The sequence below is a fragment of the Syngnathus acus genome, chromosome 10, assembly GCF_901709675.1.
Source record: "Syngnathus acus chromosome 10, fSynAcu1.2, whole genome shotgun sequence".
In the NCBI taxonomy this organism is placed as follows: domain Eukaryota; kingdom Metazoa; phylum Chordata; class Actinopteri; order Syngnathiformes; family Syngnathidae; genus Syngnathus; species Syngnathus acus.
The window spans coordinates 21909352-21929883 of NC_051095.1; the positions used below are offsets into that span (position 1 = coordinate 21909352).

Here is a 20532-nt window from a genome sequence, read left to right on the forward strand (position 1 = left end):
GTTTCTTCTTTGTATGTGTTGTTTCTTCATGCGAGAATAGCAAATTTTCACATTCATAATCTGCACATTGCTGGAATTTCTTTTTCCCAAATTCCTCTTTTGCATGATTAGTTCTGTGATTGATTATGACTTACTTTAATATAAATACTGTATGCATTGTCTGTTTAGTCCTTTGAGGCATGAGTGTGATAAAGGACGAGGGATAACGTTTGCCATAACTTAATGATAAACCATAACCAAAATGTATTTTTAAGTGGCTTATCATCAGGCAGCATAGATTGAACTTGCACCAAGGAACTCTGAAATATGGCTGATTGCTGCCGATGTAGAGTGAAAGCTATCATGGAGGCACAGAATGTGAGGAATATTGCTGAGGAGTTGAGTCCAAAGGCCCATTTTGTGTATGAAGATGAGATGGGATGGGGTGGGGGTGCGGGGAGGTCGCTCCTCATCCATTACAGATGATTCATAGTCTGCCCTGACCTTTAATACCTCGACTTGCCTTGCTCTCGCTTCCTGCTGCAGTCTCTGACTGCAAGGAGACTTCAAGTGTACACTGTTCATAGAAAAACATGCCCACACACACACACACATTAGTTTTTATAGGTGTTGTTGGAAAAATATGTCTGCATACTTCGTGGGTGAACATCGATGATGTGAATTTGCAAGCATCAAATGTCAAAAGTTCACTGAAGCACCCTGCTTGCATCTAATGTGACAAATAAGCTTTTCCTGCAGTTGTATTGTTCTAATCCCTTTAGTGGTCTCTGGGATGGAAATATAATTACATTTCTGCAGTGCAGCACGTTTGATAAGACAGTCACTAGCTGAGCTGAATGTCTAACTGAATTGGATGCATGCTCAGAAGTCCCATCGTTGCTTGCCTCTACCCATCTTGTCTCACGCACTCCTGCCCTACTCCCTCTCAGCTTTTCTCCTTTTTGATTTTTGCTTTCTTATCCTTGGTCTCGTCTAATCTTTAAAGGTAATTTTGCCTCTGTTTCTCACCCACTAGGTATTGCAGTGGATAAAAAGGGTGTTGTCTACTTTGTTGATGGCACCACCATTCAGAAGATTAATGAAAGGGGGTTGCTGTCCACCATGATTGGCTCCAATGGACTGATGTCAACGCAACCCCTGAGCTGTGATGCACGTATGGATATTAGCCAGGTGAGTGTGTCTGTGTGTTAAAAATGCTGGGTTAAAAACAACCAAATGTGGATTAAAAATTAGAACAGAGAGAGAGAGAGAGAGAGAGAGAGAGAGAGAGAGAGAGAGAGAGAGAGAGAGAGAATCTTGTGAAAACCAAAAGCAGCTAATTCAGGGGTGGGCAAACCTTTTGACTTGCGGGCCGAATTGGGTTCTAAATTTTGACCGGGGGGCCGAACCAGGAGCAGATGGATGTAGTGTTTGTGTGAAGTAATATAAAGACATGTAAAGGTCATTGCATAAAAGGTTTTTACTTTTAGTCGATACTAAAGCATGGATATTAAAAAAAGCTTTTTGAAAACAAATGCATTTATTAACAGCATTAAAAAAATATTTCACCAAAAAACTACTATCAGTGATTCTTATTAAATACGACACTGTTATGATGAATAACATTTTCCATCACTTCAGCGCCTGCAGGTCAGATTTATGAAATATGTTTATCTAATGAGGCGAAATCACATCCAACGACAAACATTCTGACCAAATACATCATCTTGAAGAATCAGTGAAAGAATACATCTAAATAAAGTAATAAAGAAATCAATAGTATTATTGGTTTCCCTTTTTTGCTCGTGCATCATAGTCTGGAGTAAAATTTGTTGTGGTAATTCTTAGGATAGAGCCGAGGTGTCGGTCCGTTAACCTAGATCTGTGACGGGCTTTGTTGACGTTCATGTGGCTGAACGTCTTCTCACACACGTAGGTCGAGCCAACTTGTCCACTCTTTTTTAACATTCGGCACTCAGTGTCCACCTTTCTTTTCTTCGGGCCACTCATTTTAATGGAAGGATTCCAGGGGAAGGTTTGTGGGTGGCCTTAGCGTAAAACTGTATCTGAAAACTCAGCGTGCGAATTACGAGAATATTGACGTCACAGCCTACACTCGAAATTCGGCACTGATAGATGAAATTACTACGTATTACTGAGTACGCACACGCACTTGTGTGTGTGCACCGAGCTTTCTGACATGGCTCCCGGGAGTAAATGCGCGGGCGGGCGCTTCCCCATCTACTGGGGAAAGATAGTAATTGCAGGGAAAATGACCCCAAAAAAAATTAATAATACAATTTATTCAGGTTTGGCGGGCCGGATTAAACGGCCCCATGGGCCGGATGTGGCCCGCGGGCCGTAGTTTGCCCATGTCTGAGCTAATTTGATCAGCCAGCCTTCAGATCACACTGCTGACTTATGTCAGGCCTATTAGAGCTGCAGATGAATTATAGATGAAGTGCGATCTCTGCACAAACACACACACACACAGGTACGAAGTAGAAGGTGCCTGGGTATGTGTATGACCCTGGGTATGACTGCTTAGTCCAGGTGACCCTAGAGACGCAATTGCGTGTCTTTAAAGAGGCCAGTTCAATCCTCCTGTTAGACATCATCCTCTGCAGCACATCTGACTGTCATCATACTCCATCTGTGTTTGCTCTTGTAAACTGCACTGACCTCAAACTGGCAGCAATATTGATCACAACTTATGTAGCTGTTTGACTTGACAAACACCACTATGCTAATTTATGCCAAATAAACAGCAGATTGTTGGCACGAGTTTTGTGCAAAGTCAAACTGACTTTTAAATTAAAACACGTGATGTTTTGTGGAGCAAGGTATAAAAATTCAGCGGTAGTGAATTTTTGCTGAGAGACTACTCATGATAATGTTTGCAAAGTTTTGAAAGAAATATCTGCCAACCCACACACTGTTCAGTGGGCTGCCAACCAACAACTGCTAACATGATTCAAAGTGCAGAATGAATTTAAATCAAATCCTCAAACAAAAGTAAAAGAATTGTGAAACCACATTACCGTAATTTTCGGACTATAAGTCGCGGTTTTTTTCATAGTTTGGGTGGGGGGGCGACTTATACTCAGGAGCGACTTATATGTGTTTTTTTTTTTCAAAAAATTTCAAAAACAAAATTTCAAAAAAAAAAAAAAATGAAACCGCGATAAACGAACCGCAATGTAGCAAGGGATTACTGTAATTTGAATTTCAAGTGACGACAGCAGCGCGAAACCATCTGCGTCACTCCAATTCATTAAATCCATCAATCGTCCTTTGTCAACAATGCGTGCGCGCCGCTGACGGCTTTTGCACTTAAAAATATTCCACAGGCCCATATAACGATATATAAATTATATATCAAATAACTATTATATAAGCAATAATGTTATCAAACCATCTGTGCACTCTAAATCATTAAATCCATCGATCAAATTCCTCGTCCTTTGTCAACATCGCCGCGCGTGCGCCCTGACGCCAGCCTCGTCGTTATTCCACAGATTTACTATATAACTATATTGTAGCGTTAACAAAGTTCAAGGAAAGACGTGGGTTTGGTAAACGGCTCTTTATTTAACAAAACAAACTTACAGGCGTGTGGCGGCGTGGACGTCCAGCCACGGAAGGGGACGAGAGCTCCATACGATAGGACCGGGCGTGCGTAGAAGCCATGACCGAGCCCCATGCACCGTCCTCGGACAGCCACCCGGCTGAGCGCCGGGCCTCGACTTCCATCCACGGAGCTGAAAGGCAGCTCGGTAGAGTAGGACCGGGCGTGCGTAAAAGCATTGTCCGAGCACCATCCACCGTCCCTGGACAGCCACCCGGCCGAGCGCCGGCGCCCGACTTCAATCCACGAAAGTGAAAGTAAGCTGGACGAGTGACGCGCGACAGCAGCGAGCGCGACAGCAGCGAGCGCGACAGCAGCGCGACGCGACGTCGCGGTCGCGCGTCAGCAGCGCGACGGTTGTTTACATAAAGGACAAAGATCGACTCGTCCAGCTTTCTTTCACTTTCGTGGATTGAAGTCGGGCGCCGGCGCTCGGCCGGGTGGCTGTCCAGGGACGGTGGATGGTGCTCGGACAATGCTTTTACGCACGCCCGGTCCTACTCTACCGAGCTGCCTTTCAGCTCCGTGGATGGAAGTCGAGGGCCGGCGCTCAGCCGGGTGGCTGTCCGAGGACGGTGCATGGGGCTCGGTCATGGCTTCTACGCACGCCCGGTCCTATCGTATGGAGCTCTCGTCCCCTTTCGTGGCTGGACGTCCACGCCGCCACACGCCTGTAAGTTTGTTTTGTTAAATAAAGAGCCGTTTACCAAACCCACGTCTTTCCTTGAACTTTGTTAACGCTACAATATAGTTATATAGTAGATCTGTGGAATAACGACGAGGCTGACGTCAGGGCGCACGCACGGCGATGTTGACAAAGGACGAGGAATTTGATCGATGGATTTAATGATTTAGAGTGCACAGATGGTTTGATAACATTATTGCTTATATAATAGTTATTTGATATATAATTTATATATCGTTATATGGGCCTGTGGAATATTTTTAAGTGCAAGAGCCGTCAGCGGCGCGCACGCATTGTTGACAAAGGACGATTGATGGATTTAATGAATTGGAGTGACGCAGATGGTTTTATTAACGTGTTATTTATGTAATAGTTTTTTGAATAACTCTGAATTTTACGTCAGGGCCGTTCTCAGCTCTTAGTTTGTGTTTATGTCACGTTAGCATAGCTATCGTTTAGCCTGTTGTTGCTCGTTCATGACTGTTCTTGGTGTTGGATTTTGTCGAATAAATTGCCCCCCAAAATGCGACTTATACTCCGGAGCGACTTATATATGTTTTTTTTCACTTTTTTGGGCATTTTATGGCTGGTGCGACTTATACTCCGGTGCGACTTATAGTCCGAAAATGACGGTATTTAGATTATTGCCCACTATTGATATTTGAATGAATAATCTGTTGGATATAACCTTAGCACTTGAAATCCTTGTCTTCGCCAGTGCTTCAGCTGATGTCAGTCAAAAACACCAGATTTTATGGCAAAAAAAAAAATTTCCATGTCCGCCATCCTGTTGGGATGTCAAAACTTTCTTTTGAATAAATCAGTTCAACACTGACTTCTTACACTAACACCAAAATGCTTTGACCAAACTTTGAGCTGTTTTGGACAGAACTTGTTCAGACCTGACTCTTTGTATGCAGCCGCATTTGCCTGCCATTACTGAAAAGCTCAGTATCATGAACAGAGATCTGGTATTTGTCGTCTTTTGTCTCAAGACAGGATGAGCCCTGCTTGATTAATTTCTCTACCCATTAAAATGGGATTTTAGACTGAAACCTCTTCTTTCCCATTTGACAGAGCCTATAATTGGACATGTCAGTAGCAATTTAGCATGATCCATTTATTTACCAATCCCACTCCACAGTCATCAATCACCTCTTTTTCCCCTCCAACAAATCTCCTCAAACAAAGACCCTGTTTTTTTATTTTTTTATTATTGTGTGTTTGGGTGCGGGCTGGACACCGCAATGTGGGTGGCTCTAGTCTCGTTTTGTCTTTCTTTGATCCCCACAGAGTTAGTAAGCAGGGTGCGCTTTTTCAGAATGTGGCGATCATGGTTATTGGCTGACATTTGGATCACAGGCGAAATGAGCAGTTGTGGCTGTTGAATAAACACAAGGAATGCTCCCTGCCTGACGCTGACCTTTGCATATGCGGGAAGGGCCAGGCAGCCAAATGCTATGTTATTAAGCAGATATTATTTGTATCACCTGTACCTAGCGCTTAAGGGTCACTGCCACTGCCAAGGCTATTTGATTCATGCATGAATATAAAAACAAACTGTATTTCCTCTGTGTGCTTGTGCAGGTACGTCTGGAGTGGCCAACAGACTTGGCTATTAACCCTCTGGACAACTCCCTTTACATCCTGGACAACAACATTGTGTTACAGGTAGACACGCACACACTCATGCATGCGCAGTGTACGCTGCAAACCGCCAATATTTATATTCCTAATCTCGTTCCTCTGCAACCACGTGCTTTCCTGGTAGATAAATACTGATTCTGTTTGCTGCAGAGATGAAAATTATTTTACGCAAACTGCCTTGTTGTCACAATATCAATATTCAGTGAATGATACAAGTAACAAGAAAATCCTGCTCTCTGCTGAAGAAGAGATGCGATAGGACCGTCATTCCAGAAGCTGTTCTTTTGTGTGTCACTCACTTTTTTATAGAAAAACATGTCTGCCAAAAGTAGTGCCTCTCATTGAAAATAGAAATGGTGTCAGACAAGACGATCTTATAGTAAATATCACGCAACATTTCCTTGGCAAAACAACATTGTGACTATAGCTGTGACCCATTATTTGAATGTGCTTGGTTATCTCTTAGCAACTCTTGAGTTGTCAAATACATTTGTAACAACACAATCAACATCCTAATAATGTGTAATGAAATAATATCGTTGTCTAACATCAGCAAGCAACTAATAAACAAATGATTGTACCAAGTAACTGCAGCAGAGTTGCTGGAATAATCTTGGAGTCAGATCCCCCATCAGATACTATACCCCAACAGATTTTTATTTTCTTGCAGTTATGAGACAATTAATCAATACTTTATTGATATGGTACATTTCATACTAAATGTGAAATGCAACACAATGCAACACAATGTGCTTCACGAGCAGGAATTAAAACACAATAAATCCCACCCATCAGACTGCCGTCTGTGACCCTCTTTTTCCTGGGCACTATCCACACTCCACTTCTTGTGTTAAAGCACTTAAATTCTAAAAAGATGATGAAAGACATGACACAGATGAGAACAGAGCATCATCATCGAGGTATTTCAGCACCAGGAACAGCTTGCAGCTCATAGATGGAGAGAGAGAGCCTACCGGGCCGCCCAGCCCCAGGGAGACAGAGTAGTCAGGACGACATGCGTTATGTTCAATTGTTTACACATCAAGGGTAGAAAGGCACTGACTGCCAAAATGAACTTGGAAGTGTTTGAAAGTGTAGAACAACTATACCATCATAGGAAAACCTTACAAAATTTGTCTGAGTGACAGCCTAATCATTACACTAAATGTCTAAAATGAATGTTTTTTTCCACACTGAAATTTGGTGACTGGTGATCAAATTTGACCCGTGCCCACTAAAATTGATTTTGAATAAACCAGTGTGTGGTAAATCAAGAAATAGTAGGAATGGTGGTAATCATTAAACTGATACTTAACATACCATGAGTGTGTGTAGTATTTTTGGAACAGTCCCAAAGGTGTTCAAGAGGTAGCTCAGAGAATATTCCCGCCACAGGTCGGTCTTAGAAGGGTCATGGAGAAAAGGCTAAAGGGTTAAAAAGAAGAACAAAATAAGAATATTCATACTAAACATAAGGGACAGAGGTCAGAAATCTGCAAAAGCAAGTACCTTCAATCTCACAAATAAAAATGCAACTCCCCTTTTGGTTAAAGGTTCATCATCCATTTTTGAATGTCAGACAGGCTGCAAATACTTTTGAAAAAATTAGTCATTCATCATTTGATGGATAAGTATAATCTCGGTCAAAATTGGCCTACAACATACTTTGTGTGTATGGAGTGTTTTGTACTCCTGTTTTTTATGGCTGACACATGAACGGTATGGTATGGTTTCAGGTATCAGAAACTCTTCAGGTGCGCATTATCGCCGGCCGGCCCATCCACTGCCAGGTGCCAGGCATTGACCACCATCTAATGAGCCGAGCTGCGGTTCGGGCCACTTTGGAAGCAGCCAAAGCCATCGCCATGTCACACTTGGGCACCCTGTACATCGCTGAGACTGATGAGAGGCGCATCAATCGCATTCAGCAGGTTACATTATCAAGTCAACTCTCAATTCATTCAAATTCATCGTGCTTTGACAGTCTTCTTATAGAGTACTCGAGATTTTTTTTCTGTCAAGTTTCTAAACCAAAGTAATGATGTAATGCTCATGCAGAGAAGTCATAAAGCTAAAAAACTATGCAGCCTTTCATTTAAAAGCTTTCTGTTTTTTCTAATACACTTTTTCCTACATCTTAACACTTCTGAAAAGTTGAGCACCAGCATTTCCCGGAATTCTGAGTCTAGTAGCGAAAAAGCTCGAGGAAACATCATCCGGTATAGATCACACTACATGTTGATTCTGTTGCCTTTCACACTTCACTTTGCCGACACCCTCAACAGACCATTGTCTTTCTGCAATGAATTATTTTAACAAAACAAACCAATTTAGATGTGTCTAACATTACTATTTTTATTCGGTATGGATGGATGGATTGTCTAATAAACATTTTCAAAACAGGCGACAATTTCTCTGCACAATTTTCACAGCGCAAGGAAATAGAACATGTTTTGCAACACTTCTCGCACATGAGTTGCATTCAAGAGCGCCGACAAAATTTGTTCTCAAACTTTTTTCACCACATTTAATTGCTTCATATGGCATTAAAAAAACAGACGACGTGGGGACGAACCATTGATTTGTACCAAGTTAAAAAAAAAAGGCTGGTGTAGAAATGATTTGATCAGTCAAAACTAAATTAAGTGAGCTAAATATTACAACAAACTGACAAAATGAAATTATTGCTAGGTTTAATTTTTATTGACTTACAATCATTCCTAGAACCTTTGCTTGACTGTCTCGCTCACTTTTGAGGTACATACGTTAATGCTCCCATCCATATTTCTGACACAGCCACCATGAGTAACCGCGAAATTTGTGCGCAACCACTAAAGAGGCGTGATTCTGCTACTGTAGGTCTAAAGGTGTTCCCGATTACCAGATCAAGGAATTTTCATGAAAAACAACTCAAGTAACAGTAACTTAAAAAAAATAGCAATTTAATCAACAGCACTGTGCTCATCACTGGATGTGTCTGAAGCCAGTAAAAAAAACAACTGTGTGTTGATCTGGTTCACCAATGCTGCGTTCCATGCGATCAAAAACACAAATAATAACACACCATACGAGATCAAATAACAAATGATTAAAAAAAACTCACGTTGCCATTACAATGGTTGTTGTTTGTGATTGTCGCTTCCAAACTCCAAGCTCATATCAGCACGCAGATAAGCTCCTCACAGGTGGGAAAAAAAGTCACCTGGTGTTAGAGTGGTGTTCACGCTAACTTCTTTGCAAGAACCACACTGGAGACAGTTTGCCTTTTAGCACTTGCAAGTGGAGAAAACCTTCGTCACCTTGTAGCATACAGAGGTGATCGAAAAGTAGTCTGACTTAGGCCTCTTGCAAGATCATATTTCTTGAGAGAAAGCAGGGTGGGGTGAGAGTGGACAAGTTTGGTGGTCACCTCAGCAACTGGTTAATCAGTGCAGAGGGCCTCAGCTCTTTGTTTTACAAGGTTGTGGAAACAGAAACTAGTGGAGCATTTTAGATAACTAATTAAGCAAGAATGTTTCCACACCATTTGGAAAGTTTTAACAACTGAATGTGGAAACTTTCCAGAGTCAAGGAAAGGTGAAAGGTTTAAGTTAATAATTCTCGTCTAAATTCCAACATAATCATATGATCAAAATAATTTGTCAACCTTAACATCTGGCACTGATCCTTTTTCACCAAACATGATGTTTGGGCATCAGTATTTGGGTGGGGACACGTTTTGGTAATTGGGCAACCGGTAAGCATATAAGGACCAAGTTGTTGGACATGATGGCAGGTTTTGTGTGCACATTTGATTCAATAAAAATTGTGATTTGGGCATCATGCATTGCATTGAAGCAATATGAGATACACCATGGGAATTGAGAACTGATTAAAAATGATGTATGAATTTAATCAGGTGACCAATAGGCCTGTCCACTCACTGACCAATTCATCAGGGCTGTCTAATTAAAGCCAATAAAAGAACAATGACACACAAACAAGTCTTTTACCTACATAGGAATTGAAAATGTATTTGAAAAACCCTCAATACAGTTCTACATTATTATGGATGACAAAAAAAATCTATCCATCCATTTTCTATAGCACTTGTCCTTATGTGGGTCGCAGGTGACATGAAGCCTATCACAACTCACAAGTATCTATTTCAGAAAGAAATTGTATGTGACACGCAATCAGTAGCACCCCTGCTGGTTGAAACCGTTTGGGCAAACCACTCAATTTGTCTCCCACACAGACGCACGACTCTGTACGATCACAGGATGTTTCTTCTGAGCGCACTCACGGAATAGACAGCGAGCAAACCGTGACAAGCATCAATTGCGAGCTCTTGTTCCATGTAGAGGGCATAGTTTTGAAGCCTTGATCACAGTCAAGTGACAAGACATCTGAAATCAGCTGTGTCGCTTTGAATCGAACCCCTGATGAAAGTATCGTGAGTTGAAGGCCTAAATTGAGCACCAAATATGCATAGCAGCAAAGGTACCCGTTTATATAAACACGGAGCTTTTTGCAGCTATTTCAAATGATGCTTCTACTCTGCTGACTTGTATCAGCTCAACAATTAAGTGTATCAACAATAACAACACTAGTTATTTTCTTGCATATACCATTTGATTTACCGTATTTTCCAGACTATAAGGCGCACCGGACTATAAGGCGCACCTTCAATGAATGGCCCATTTTAAAACTTTGTCCTTATATAAGGTGCACCGGACTATAAGGCGCACCATTAATGCATCATGTCAGATTTTTAATCCAAATCAAATCATTCTCCATTTTATCTTTTTTATTTCAACTTCAGATGCAACAAATTACTTTATAATCACAAAATAATGATCCATAGTCTTTTGGATTCATGATTCATCGTCTTCAGCGGGCCACTTATGATTGATTTCATGACACAATGCTTTGGGCCAGTTTAAATTTAGGAATTTAGTCCATATATAAGGCGCACCAGACTATAAAGCGCACTGTCAGCTTTTGAGAACATTTTAGGTGTGCCTTATAGTCCGGGAAATACGGTAACCGAAATTAATATTGTTGAAAAAATAAGTCAATTTTTTTTATAGTAAGCATGCATAAAAATACCAGCTATGTATTTATATATAATATATTTAATGTTGTTGAGGAAGGATTTGATGGCCACAAGGATTGTGTGATCTATGTTTAATAATTGTGTGATTTACATTCATACATAGTCAGTTGTTCCGTAAACTCAAAATTAGCTGGCAAGATTATACACAATAGCATCAGTATTGGGCTGTTTTGTTGCCTTGCATGACATGGACTTTTGAACACTACACAGGTGTCAACCAATGGAGAGATATCTGTTATCTGTGGCGCTCCTACGGACTGTGACTGCAAGATAGACCCCAACTGTGATTGCTTCTCTGGTAGGATATCTGGCACACACACACACACACACACACACACACACACACACACACACACGCACACACACAAAACACATCCACATCCTTATGTTATGCTATCATAATGTGATCGTATTAGATCATGTCTAATAGGCTTGCAGTGCTAAGAACAACATGCACTTGAAATTATCTCTTGCTTTAGAAGGACATTTAAAAGCTTGATGATGAGCTGTAATTGAAGTCATCAATTGCTCTTAAAAGAGTGATTACATCTTTCTGCTATTTTTGTAACTGATTTGAGTGAAAGTTGAGCTTTGACAAGCTTTGGCAATGACCTTGGTGTGTGAACATGACTGCAATGGGAGATTTAAGGCTGTGTTAAGATTGAACTTGTCTTGGTTACACATGTGTACGTAGTGTATGTTTGTGCAATACTTATTTTTAGTGTTTGTATTCGCGTGGCTGTCTCCCCTTTGCAAAGACCTTCACCTGAATATCAGTCTAAACCAATATGAGAAAAGCTTTTCCAATCCAATCATTTTATGGCCGGCGAACGAAAAGCTCTTCCGCTATAACAGATGAAGGTTTTAAACAGGTTGGCACATCATCGCAGGCCAACGGAAATCTAATAAAAGGTTGAGAAAAGGACCAAACAAATAAGCAGATGTTTTTTTGTCAGTTAGGCCATGCTTTCCATTGTAAGTGTCAGAGGATGTGATTTTATCATTTAATTCAGCTCATAAAAAGCTGTCATTCCCCCCCCCCCCACCTTTTCAAAGCAAAAGGAAGTCTCTCTCATGCCACAAGCCAATGGGCTGTAACACTTTCTTTTTTTCTTGAGCTTTGCTTTGCATATTTCCAATCATGTCTTGCTGTTAACTGATGATTACACTCTTCAGAGGCTTTCCGTTTCCACGTCCTCACCATGAACACTCACAGAGTCTCTGTCTCTGAATGCCAGCGTGCATCCCCAAAATAAGTTGTGTAGGTTCTGTATGCTGTCAAAAGGTAAACCACCATCCCAATGGCTGCACTGGCCCGGCCGGTGGAGGCTCTGTGCTTCCTGCTGACTACATTTAAAGGACTTCACCAAGCCTTTTTCCTGCTGTCTTGCCACAACACATGAACGTATTCGGTCAGCATCATGCTGTTCTGATCCAGACCATTGAGTACCTACTGGAGTCCAAGTCCTGCTGTGGTCACACCATGAAATATTATTTGCTAACTTGGATCCATGTTTACTTCTCGAAAGAAGAATTAGTATTTATGAGGGTGGCTTCCATGTGTCGTTGTGGTGCTAACTCAAAATTCCATGTCATATTTTTAGGTGACGGCGGCTACGCTCGTGACGCTCGTCTCAAAGCTCCCTCTTCTCTGGCCGTGGGCCCCAATGGCACATTGTACATTGCTGATCTAGGGAATATTCGGATCCGAGCTGTCAGCCCCAACAAGCCTCAGCCTGGCCCGGCTGGAATGGTTGAGATCAGCTCTCCCCTTGACCAGGAGCTCTATCTCTTCAGCCAGGTACACAGACCCTAATTGTGGGAATCAAACATGTCGACCATTCATGCTATTGTGCATCTAATTTAAGACTCACTTTTCATTATTGTGTATTTATTGTGTGATACTTAACTCTCTGTGTTCTCTGGGTTCAATTTGACCCCAGGCTTATTTAGTTGTAGTCAAAATTGAAAAACTTGGGTTTGAATACACCAATCAAAGTTAATATATGAAATAGTAAAACACCAATCATTGAACAATGGCAGTGACATGCACAGTATACGTATGTCTAAAAGTGAATTGTCATAGAAATTAAAAAAAGAAGGACTGATGAATAGCTTGTTTAAATCTAGTATTGTCTTAGTCTTGTGACAGTGAAGAAATCACAGATTTTATTAACACAATCTCAATCGAAATACAAGAAAACACTTTCGATTCATTAGAAGATCGCTGAAAGTGGGTCTTTAAAAAGAAAATGCACCTCTGCCAAATGGAATGTGGCCTCTGGGAGAGTCATATAATAGTGCTGGACTGTCCGGGGTCAGAAGTCGTTATGAGGAAGAGATCTTGCTCTTGTGGAAACTGCATTAAAATTGGAAATTTGAAAACATGGTCTGCATCAGCCCCAGCATCTTTGGGTTCAGAGGTCATTGTGAGAAAGGGATACTAGTCCATGCTATGCTCTCGTCACTACAAACAAATTATTCGAAGAGGCCTGCAGTCTGAGTGTGGGAGGACACACTCACGGAACAATGATGTGATGTACATTTCTTGATTTCCTGCTTGCACTGCCAATTCCTGCTGTCAGACCTGTGTTGGAGCGCTTTGCTCTGTTGCCTGGCAACACAGCAGACCCTCAGGCAAAAACAATACCAAGAGCCCCTTGATCGGGAAATATATTGAGAATTTATTTAGTTATACAACTGTATTAAAAAAACTTTTAAGGGCTTAAATTTGAACATTTTGAGTGCTGTATTTATTAGGTAAATAAAATGTATGACATAAACAAGTAGTTAAGTGTAACTGACGACAATAGTTTGCCCATTGACCGAGTGACACAATAAAGATTGTGACTACGTCTAAGGCTTACGTACTGTAAAAAATAAAATGCATTTTAATTATTCAATGCATTTAATTTTATTGAGCTGTTGTGACGTTATCTGTACACACAGAGCTCCCAGAAGCAGCTCTCTGTGAAATAAAATGAGCCATTCTCAGTCAAGTCACTGTTAGATATATTTGATATATGTCAGCTATCTGTAGAATTTACATTTTATTTAGTAGAACTCCAATAGAATATCACTCATTGGAGTTCAGACCTCTGTCAAAAATTGCATGTTCCTTCGTTGGTGTAATGTAAAAACAAAAAAAATGCAGAATGAGTTTTAATTAGCACTGTCAAGTGAAGCATGGGAGGAAGCAGAGAGGCATGGTTCCTCTCATGTAACCAAATAAGATATCCAAAATAAGGGATGTTCCGGATCCCAATAGAACTTTTGCACTTCCGATACAATACCGATATTGCAACCTAGACTTCTGTCCGATACCGCTATCCATCAACAGAAATGACACATGCTTTTCTTTTGTAGTATAAAATGTTTGAAGAGAGGGACACTGATGATAGAGGGGTACAAAATGGATGGATGGATGGATGGATGGATGGATGGATGGATGGATGGATGGATGGATGGATGGATGGATGGATGGATGGATGGATGGATGGATGGATGGATGGATGGATGGATGGATTGTAATTTTATTTTATGATTATATTTTATGATTATCTTTATTATGATTCAGTGCAATTTCATGCCACTACAATAACAATAATGAACATTAACGTTATGCTTCTTTTTAAAGGCAGAAGTTTGAAATTGTGAAATTTATGTGAATGTATGTTTATGATTATTTTGACTGATTATTTACACCTATCATTGAGTATTTACTTGAAACGGGGTGGTGGCTAGTTCATACATGATAGGATACAGAAATTTGATTGTGACCAAAGTATGTGTACCCCTTTTTCTTCAACAGAATGGCTCACACCTGTACACTAAGCACCTGATCACCGGCCACTACCTGTACAACTTTTCTTATGGTAGGGATGGCCTGCTATCTACAGTGACAGGTCGTGATGCTTATGCACTCCAGGTGAAGAGAGATGCTCACGGTGTGCCACTCTGGCTGGCGCTACCTGGTGGACAAGTGTACCGGTTGTCTCTTAGTAACAGCGGAACACTGAGGAAGATTTCCGCACAGGGTTATGACATCGCCCACATCATTTACCATGGTAATACCGGTCTCCTAGCAACCAAGAGCGACGAGAACAGTTGGACCACTGTATATGAGTAAGTTCTGCACTCATTGGTCATCATTCAGTTCCCATGCGTACGCATGTACATCTTTTAACCAAGATGCACAACGTATTGAAACAAGTCATCTCTAAAATCAATAATAATAATTTTAAGAATGATGAATTAAATTGGCCATTAGGTAAGTTTACTTGTGTCTTAAATACACGCAAAGCATATTTCTCTTCATGTTCACCCTCTTGCCGTTCAAGTGCATGCATGTACAATGAGAAAAATTTTGCTGCTCTGTGTGTCCGCAATTGTCACTCAAAAAGAAGATTACTCAAGTATGCTGATCACGCACTCACTCGCATTTTCTTTCTTTCATTCCCTTTGACTAAAAATGTCCAAAATTTATTTTGTAATCCCTCCTAGAGATCAATTACACAGACAGTAACATACTTTAAGTAGAAAAATTGAAATGCATTAAAAAATATATAAAATGTTGACCCAAAAAACAAAAATATTTTTAAAAAGTCTGCTGGTGTGCAAATCCATGAGTGCCAAACTATGAGTATGCGTTGATTTACTGTAAACAAATGTGTGTACTACTGTCGAGTGGCCTGCCAGCAGTCCAGATATGTCTCTCATTGAAAATGTGTGGCACACGAAGCACAAAATATGACAGGTAGAAATAGGCGTCTGAGCTGTTGTGGCCAAATGTACTAATTAAACGTATTGTTAAAAAATAAAAAATAAACTATTAAATGTATTTAAACTGCAGCTAACACATTTTTTATATATGTTTTTTTTTCAGCAACAGTTTTATCCATTATGCCAACATTGGTGTGTAATTATATTGACGTGACGGTCCAGTTCTGAAACCAGACTAATCACTCCTGACTGCCGCTTCTGATTTCAATAGTCAACTGTGGACCAACCACTGCGAGTGGCCTCACACAGACTGACAAAAATATCCTATTGAGTTGAGCAAGTGAATTGGCAATTATAGCTTTTTAAGTTCCGACATTTATTGGTGGAAATTAGTGGCAGTACTTTTCACCGTTTGTTTACAATATCACCTAATAACTGTGATTCTGCTTCAAACATCTTACGACATTAAACAACCAGCCATTGGAGGTTTATTTTTGTTTGTTTTGTTTTTGTTGAAGCGAACAATTGCAAAACACTCACTAATTCCAACAACTGTGTGCCTTTCATGTAGAATTTAGAAATAAGAAAACAAAATTACTTTTCTCCTTGTAAGATTAGCCATCAGATAGAGCAGTCCGCAGTTTACTATTTAGGCAGTAGGTCAACAAACAATCTCTTCCAATTTGATTTTGTAATGAATGTTTGGGTAAATGTATCAAAGTACAAATATTTAAAGCATTTTACTTCCGAAATGTTGAGGTGCAAAAGTTGCCAGAAATACAAATAGCAAAGTCATGTCCAGATACATGAGAATTTGTAATTTGCTTCACAAAAGTAATATGTTTATGTACTTTGTTACCTTATGAGATTGGTGACAGTTTACCTGAAGAATTTTCTCTTTATTCAGTTTAAAAGATAAGAGTATGCACACACATCAGTCTGAATTATTTACCATCTCACAGCTGGATAATTGCCTGTATAAATCAAAGCTGACACTTGAATGTGTGGAAGTGAGGCGTTATTGTGTGTGCATGTATGCCTGTTCGATTGTCTAACTGGCACAGTCGCATCTGCCTGTGCACGGTTGTCCATCATCGCCTTTGTGTTTATTCTTGCAGTTACAACAACGAAGGCCGCGTGACCAACATCACCCTCCCGACGGGTGATGTGCGCGGTTTCCACGGCAACCTGGATCGCTGGTCGAGGGTTGAGGTCGAAGCATCCAACCGCGAGAACTTTGTCACCAGTACAAACCTGTCTGCTAGTGATACTATCTACACATTCAAACGAGGTATAATTTTGCACTTTGTGCCCCCAGGCTTGTAAAAAAATGTTCTTTCCGAACAGGTCAGAAATTACGGAAACGTAAGAAAGGCGAGTAGCAGACAGGAAACCAAATACAGGGCTACAGATGTAATGTTCCATTTCTTGTATATGGCTGACATATGAAAGAGCATAAAATCAGCCTCACGCATCTGCTCCCATTTTCTTCTACACCAATATGCTGCAAAGGTGTTTATGAGTCATCGGGGGCTCGGCCACACATTCATGGCTCTGTAAGAAAGGGAGCCCGTGAAGTTATAAATGATGTTTAAACATTTATGGCTGGCAAATGGCAAGAAAGCGATTTTATTATTTTCAGCTTTAGATGATATGACCTCTGTTTTTGCTCGCTTTTTCTGTCTGCCTATGCTGGGTGCCACAATAGTGAAAGAGGATTTATCCTTCTCTATAAATACGATGTATGAATTTAATAGTTCTTTGACCTTAACATACCGCTTGGGTCAAATTTGACCCCTTTTGACATTTGACAGTCATATAAAAATATCTAAGGGTCAGTCTAACTGCACAAGAGCGGAGTTTTGTTTCTTTTGTGATTTTGCAAGCCTAGTGCAGATAATAGAGGGCGTTTGGGCCGTTGTGGGAGAGAACGCAGCGAACTCGCAGCCTATCGAAGCAGCTCTTCTCATCGTGAATTCAGCACAGAGATGGAATGGCATGTACATGCAGGATATGAGCACACGTAAAGTACATTTAAAATTAACTGTAAAATTATCCACTTGCAGATTATGTAAAGTTGGCCTCTGTGGATGGGCCCTTGGAGACCACCTTCCACCCCTAATGCTGCAAAGTGTGAAGTGTTTGTTTCACTATCATATTTGCAAAGGTTTCTGCGGAAACATTCACCTGTTGGACTTTGAATAGTCGTGAGGGAATCTCAAATCTGTAATAGAGTAATGTATCCTGAACATAAGAAACAGTTGTCATAAAAAAGTCAAAAGAGATCTGAACCTTCTAAAACAAGAACTGGAATATCCGGACTGCAAACTGCTACTTTTCCCACAGTTTGAAACCTTTGCCTTTAAAATAGATGCAATTAATTTATGCATTTTATGGATAGTCTTTTTGTTTTTTTTCTACTGCTATTTTTTTCTAGAACTACAGTGGAACCCCGGAAGTCAACCGCCTCAGTAATCGTTTTTCGGCGCAAAATGTTGGGAAATCTTTGCCTCGGTTCTCAGACAAAGCTTCGGAAACCGAAGACGTTAGTTGGGTTTGTTGTTTAGCTGGTTTTAAACCATTGTGATGCTCGACTGCAGTTGTGCGCGGTGTGCCTCCAGAAAGCTGCACTGGTGAGACCACAAGATCACGGGGATTCGCGCTGAAGAGTTGAATTCACGGGATAACAAGCGTGTAAAAAGAGAGCTACTGTAAATATTTAAGTGCCTGGATGATGGATCTTTTTAAGAGCAAGCTTTAATGTGGGGCCTTTTCAGTAATGAACATTTCCACGAGATGCAACACACCAGCTCAACTTCTGCACGTGTGCAATGTCACGGTCTGCACGGGTGCCGGTGTGCATTTCCATGTATCACACTGTATTTGTAAAGAATAGCTATCCATTCATTCACATTGATTTGCTTTTGGGACATTATTTCCGGGACTTTGGCTCATCTACCATGGGTAAACACGTTTTGTATTTAAATAGTCTTATTTTGTAATGTTTAATTTATTTTGAGCTCATTATTTGTCTTAAATGTCAGACGTGTCAAGCGCCGCAGACGGACCTCGTAAGGCTGTGCTCCAAGCTTTTGCTCTTTTGTTGATTTTTGTAGTTTTATGGACTGTTCCTTCGGATGGCGACGGCTTTGCTTCGCGACTCTTCTTCTAGAACGAATTAGTGTTGACATCCGGGGTTCTACTGTATCTATATTCATTGTACTGACTAGCTTTAACGCCTTTTTTGTTGTTTATTAGCGAATTAGCGTCGTGATCCGGGGTTCTACTGTATCTACATTCGTTGTACTAACTGTGGCCTTAAAGCTCTTTTTTTGTTTATTGAACAACCCATACTAATGTTTTTTCCTTCTCACATTATTGCACATTTCCATTGCGTGCTTGTGTGGTTTGGGTGTGTACGGCTTCCTGTGTGTGTGTGGGTGTGTGTGTGCGTGCGTGCGTGTGTGTGTGTGTGGGTGTGTCTGTCTGTCTGTCCATACACATGTACGTGTGTGTGTCATGCCCATATATGGACACCTAGACCATGCACAGAGTTCTTACAAAGTCAACGCCGACGGCTCGTTCTTTGTGTCGCTGGCCAGCGGGATGGAGCTGTCACTGAGCACAGAGCCTTTCCTGCCTGGAGGTGTTGGGGGTGGAGTCAGCCCAATCGCCAGCCGCTGTAACATCAGCCTACCTGGTGACCACGCCCCCAGTCTAATTGAATGGAGGCAGAGGAAGGAGCAGAGCAAGACTAACTACAGCACATATGAACGCAGACTGAAGGTAAAATGCTAAATCACCATAGTAGCTAAACGTTTCTGTGCGGGTTTTGGCAACATAAGCCATACATACAATTAGGCACATAAGCTTTTATAATAAAACATTTAGTATATCCCGTATTTTCCGGACTATAAGGCGCACCCAAAAACCTATATATTTTGTGCGTCTTATAGTCCGGTGCGCCTTATATATGGACCAAATTCCTAAATTTAAACTGGCCAGAAGCATTGTGTCATGAAATCAATCATAAGTGGCCCGCTGAAGACTATGAATCATGAATCAAAAAGACTATCATTATTTTGTGATTATAAAGTAATTTGTTGCGTCTGAAGTTGAAATAAAAAAGATAAAATGGAGAATGATTTGATTTGGATTAAAAATCTGACATGATGCATTAATGGTGCGCTTTATATAGGGTGTTTCATAAAGTACGAAGTTTTTAAAAATGCAATAAATCAGCCAAAATCGATGCAAAATTCAAAATTTTTATTTAATTTCATTCAACATATACTTCAATTTAATAATAAAAATGATATCGAGCATATGTCCACCTCCACTTTCTCTGCAGGCAGTCATCCGATCGTTGAAATTCACAGGGCTCACATTCACACTGTCTTGCACTACCGCAATGTTTTGTTGCGTTCGAACATTACGGTTTCGACCGGGCGATTTTCTGGTTGCAACTGACCCAGATTCTTCGAATTTCTGTACCAACCTCGAAACTGTTGTTGCGGTCGGGGCATTGTCACGTCCAAAGATCGCGCGAAGTTTACGGACAGTCTCTGCGTAGCACTCCGCGTTTTTGTAATGAGTTTTCACAATAAGAATGCGTTGCTTGATACTGAACCGCTCCATGGCTACAAAATGGAAAAACGACAAATGGTCTTCTAATCGGAGTGATAATAGATAACGAAAATGATAGGAACAGTGCTGACAATCTTCAAACAAAAAAATCCCGCGCAATTAAAAAACTGCGTACTCTATGAAACA

At 40.7% G+C, this 20532-nt stretch overlaps 1 protein-coding gene and 1 long non-coding RNA gene across 2 annotated transcripts in view; one reads left to right on the forward strand and one right to left on the reverse strand.

Annotated features, from left to right (window-relative positions):
• Window positions 1–20532, forward strand: part of tenm1 (teneurin transmembrane protein 1) — a 198043-nt gene that overhangs the window by 162192 nt on the left and 15319 nt on the right. The window contains exons 23-30 of the mRNA XM_037262466.1: window positions 1016–1170; window positions 5880–5963; window positions 7676–7870; window positions 11248–11335; window positions 12642–12838; window positions 14849–15162; window positions 16878–17050; window positions 19301–19545. Coding sequence (XP_037118361.1) covers window positions 1016–1170; window positions 5880–5963; window positions 7676–7870; window positions 11248–11335; window positions 12642–12838; window positions 14849–15162; window positions 16878–17050; window positions 19301–19545 — 1451 coding nt within the window. The remainder of the gene's footprint in view (window positions 1–1015; window positions 1171–5879; window positions 5964–7675; window positions 7871–11247; window positions 11336–12641; window positions 12839–14848; window positions 15163–16877; window positions 17051–19300; window positions 19546–20532) is intronic.
• On the reverse strand, window positions 6613–9303 carry LOC119129307. Its single transcript, XR_005099162.1, has 3 exons — window positions 9043–9303; window positions 7260–7364; window positions 6613–6909 (listed from the first exon to the last, which is right to left on the reverse strand). It is a non-coding gene; the product is annotated as an uncharacterized LOC119129307 (long non-coding RNA).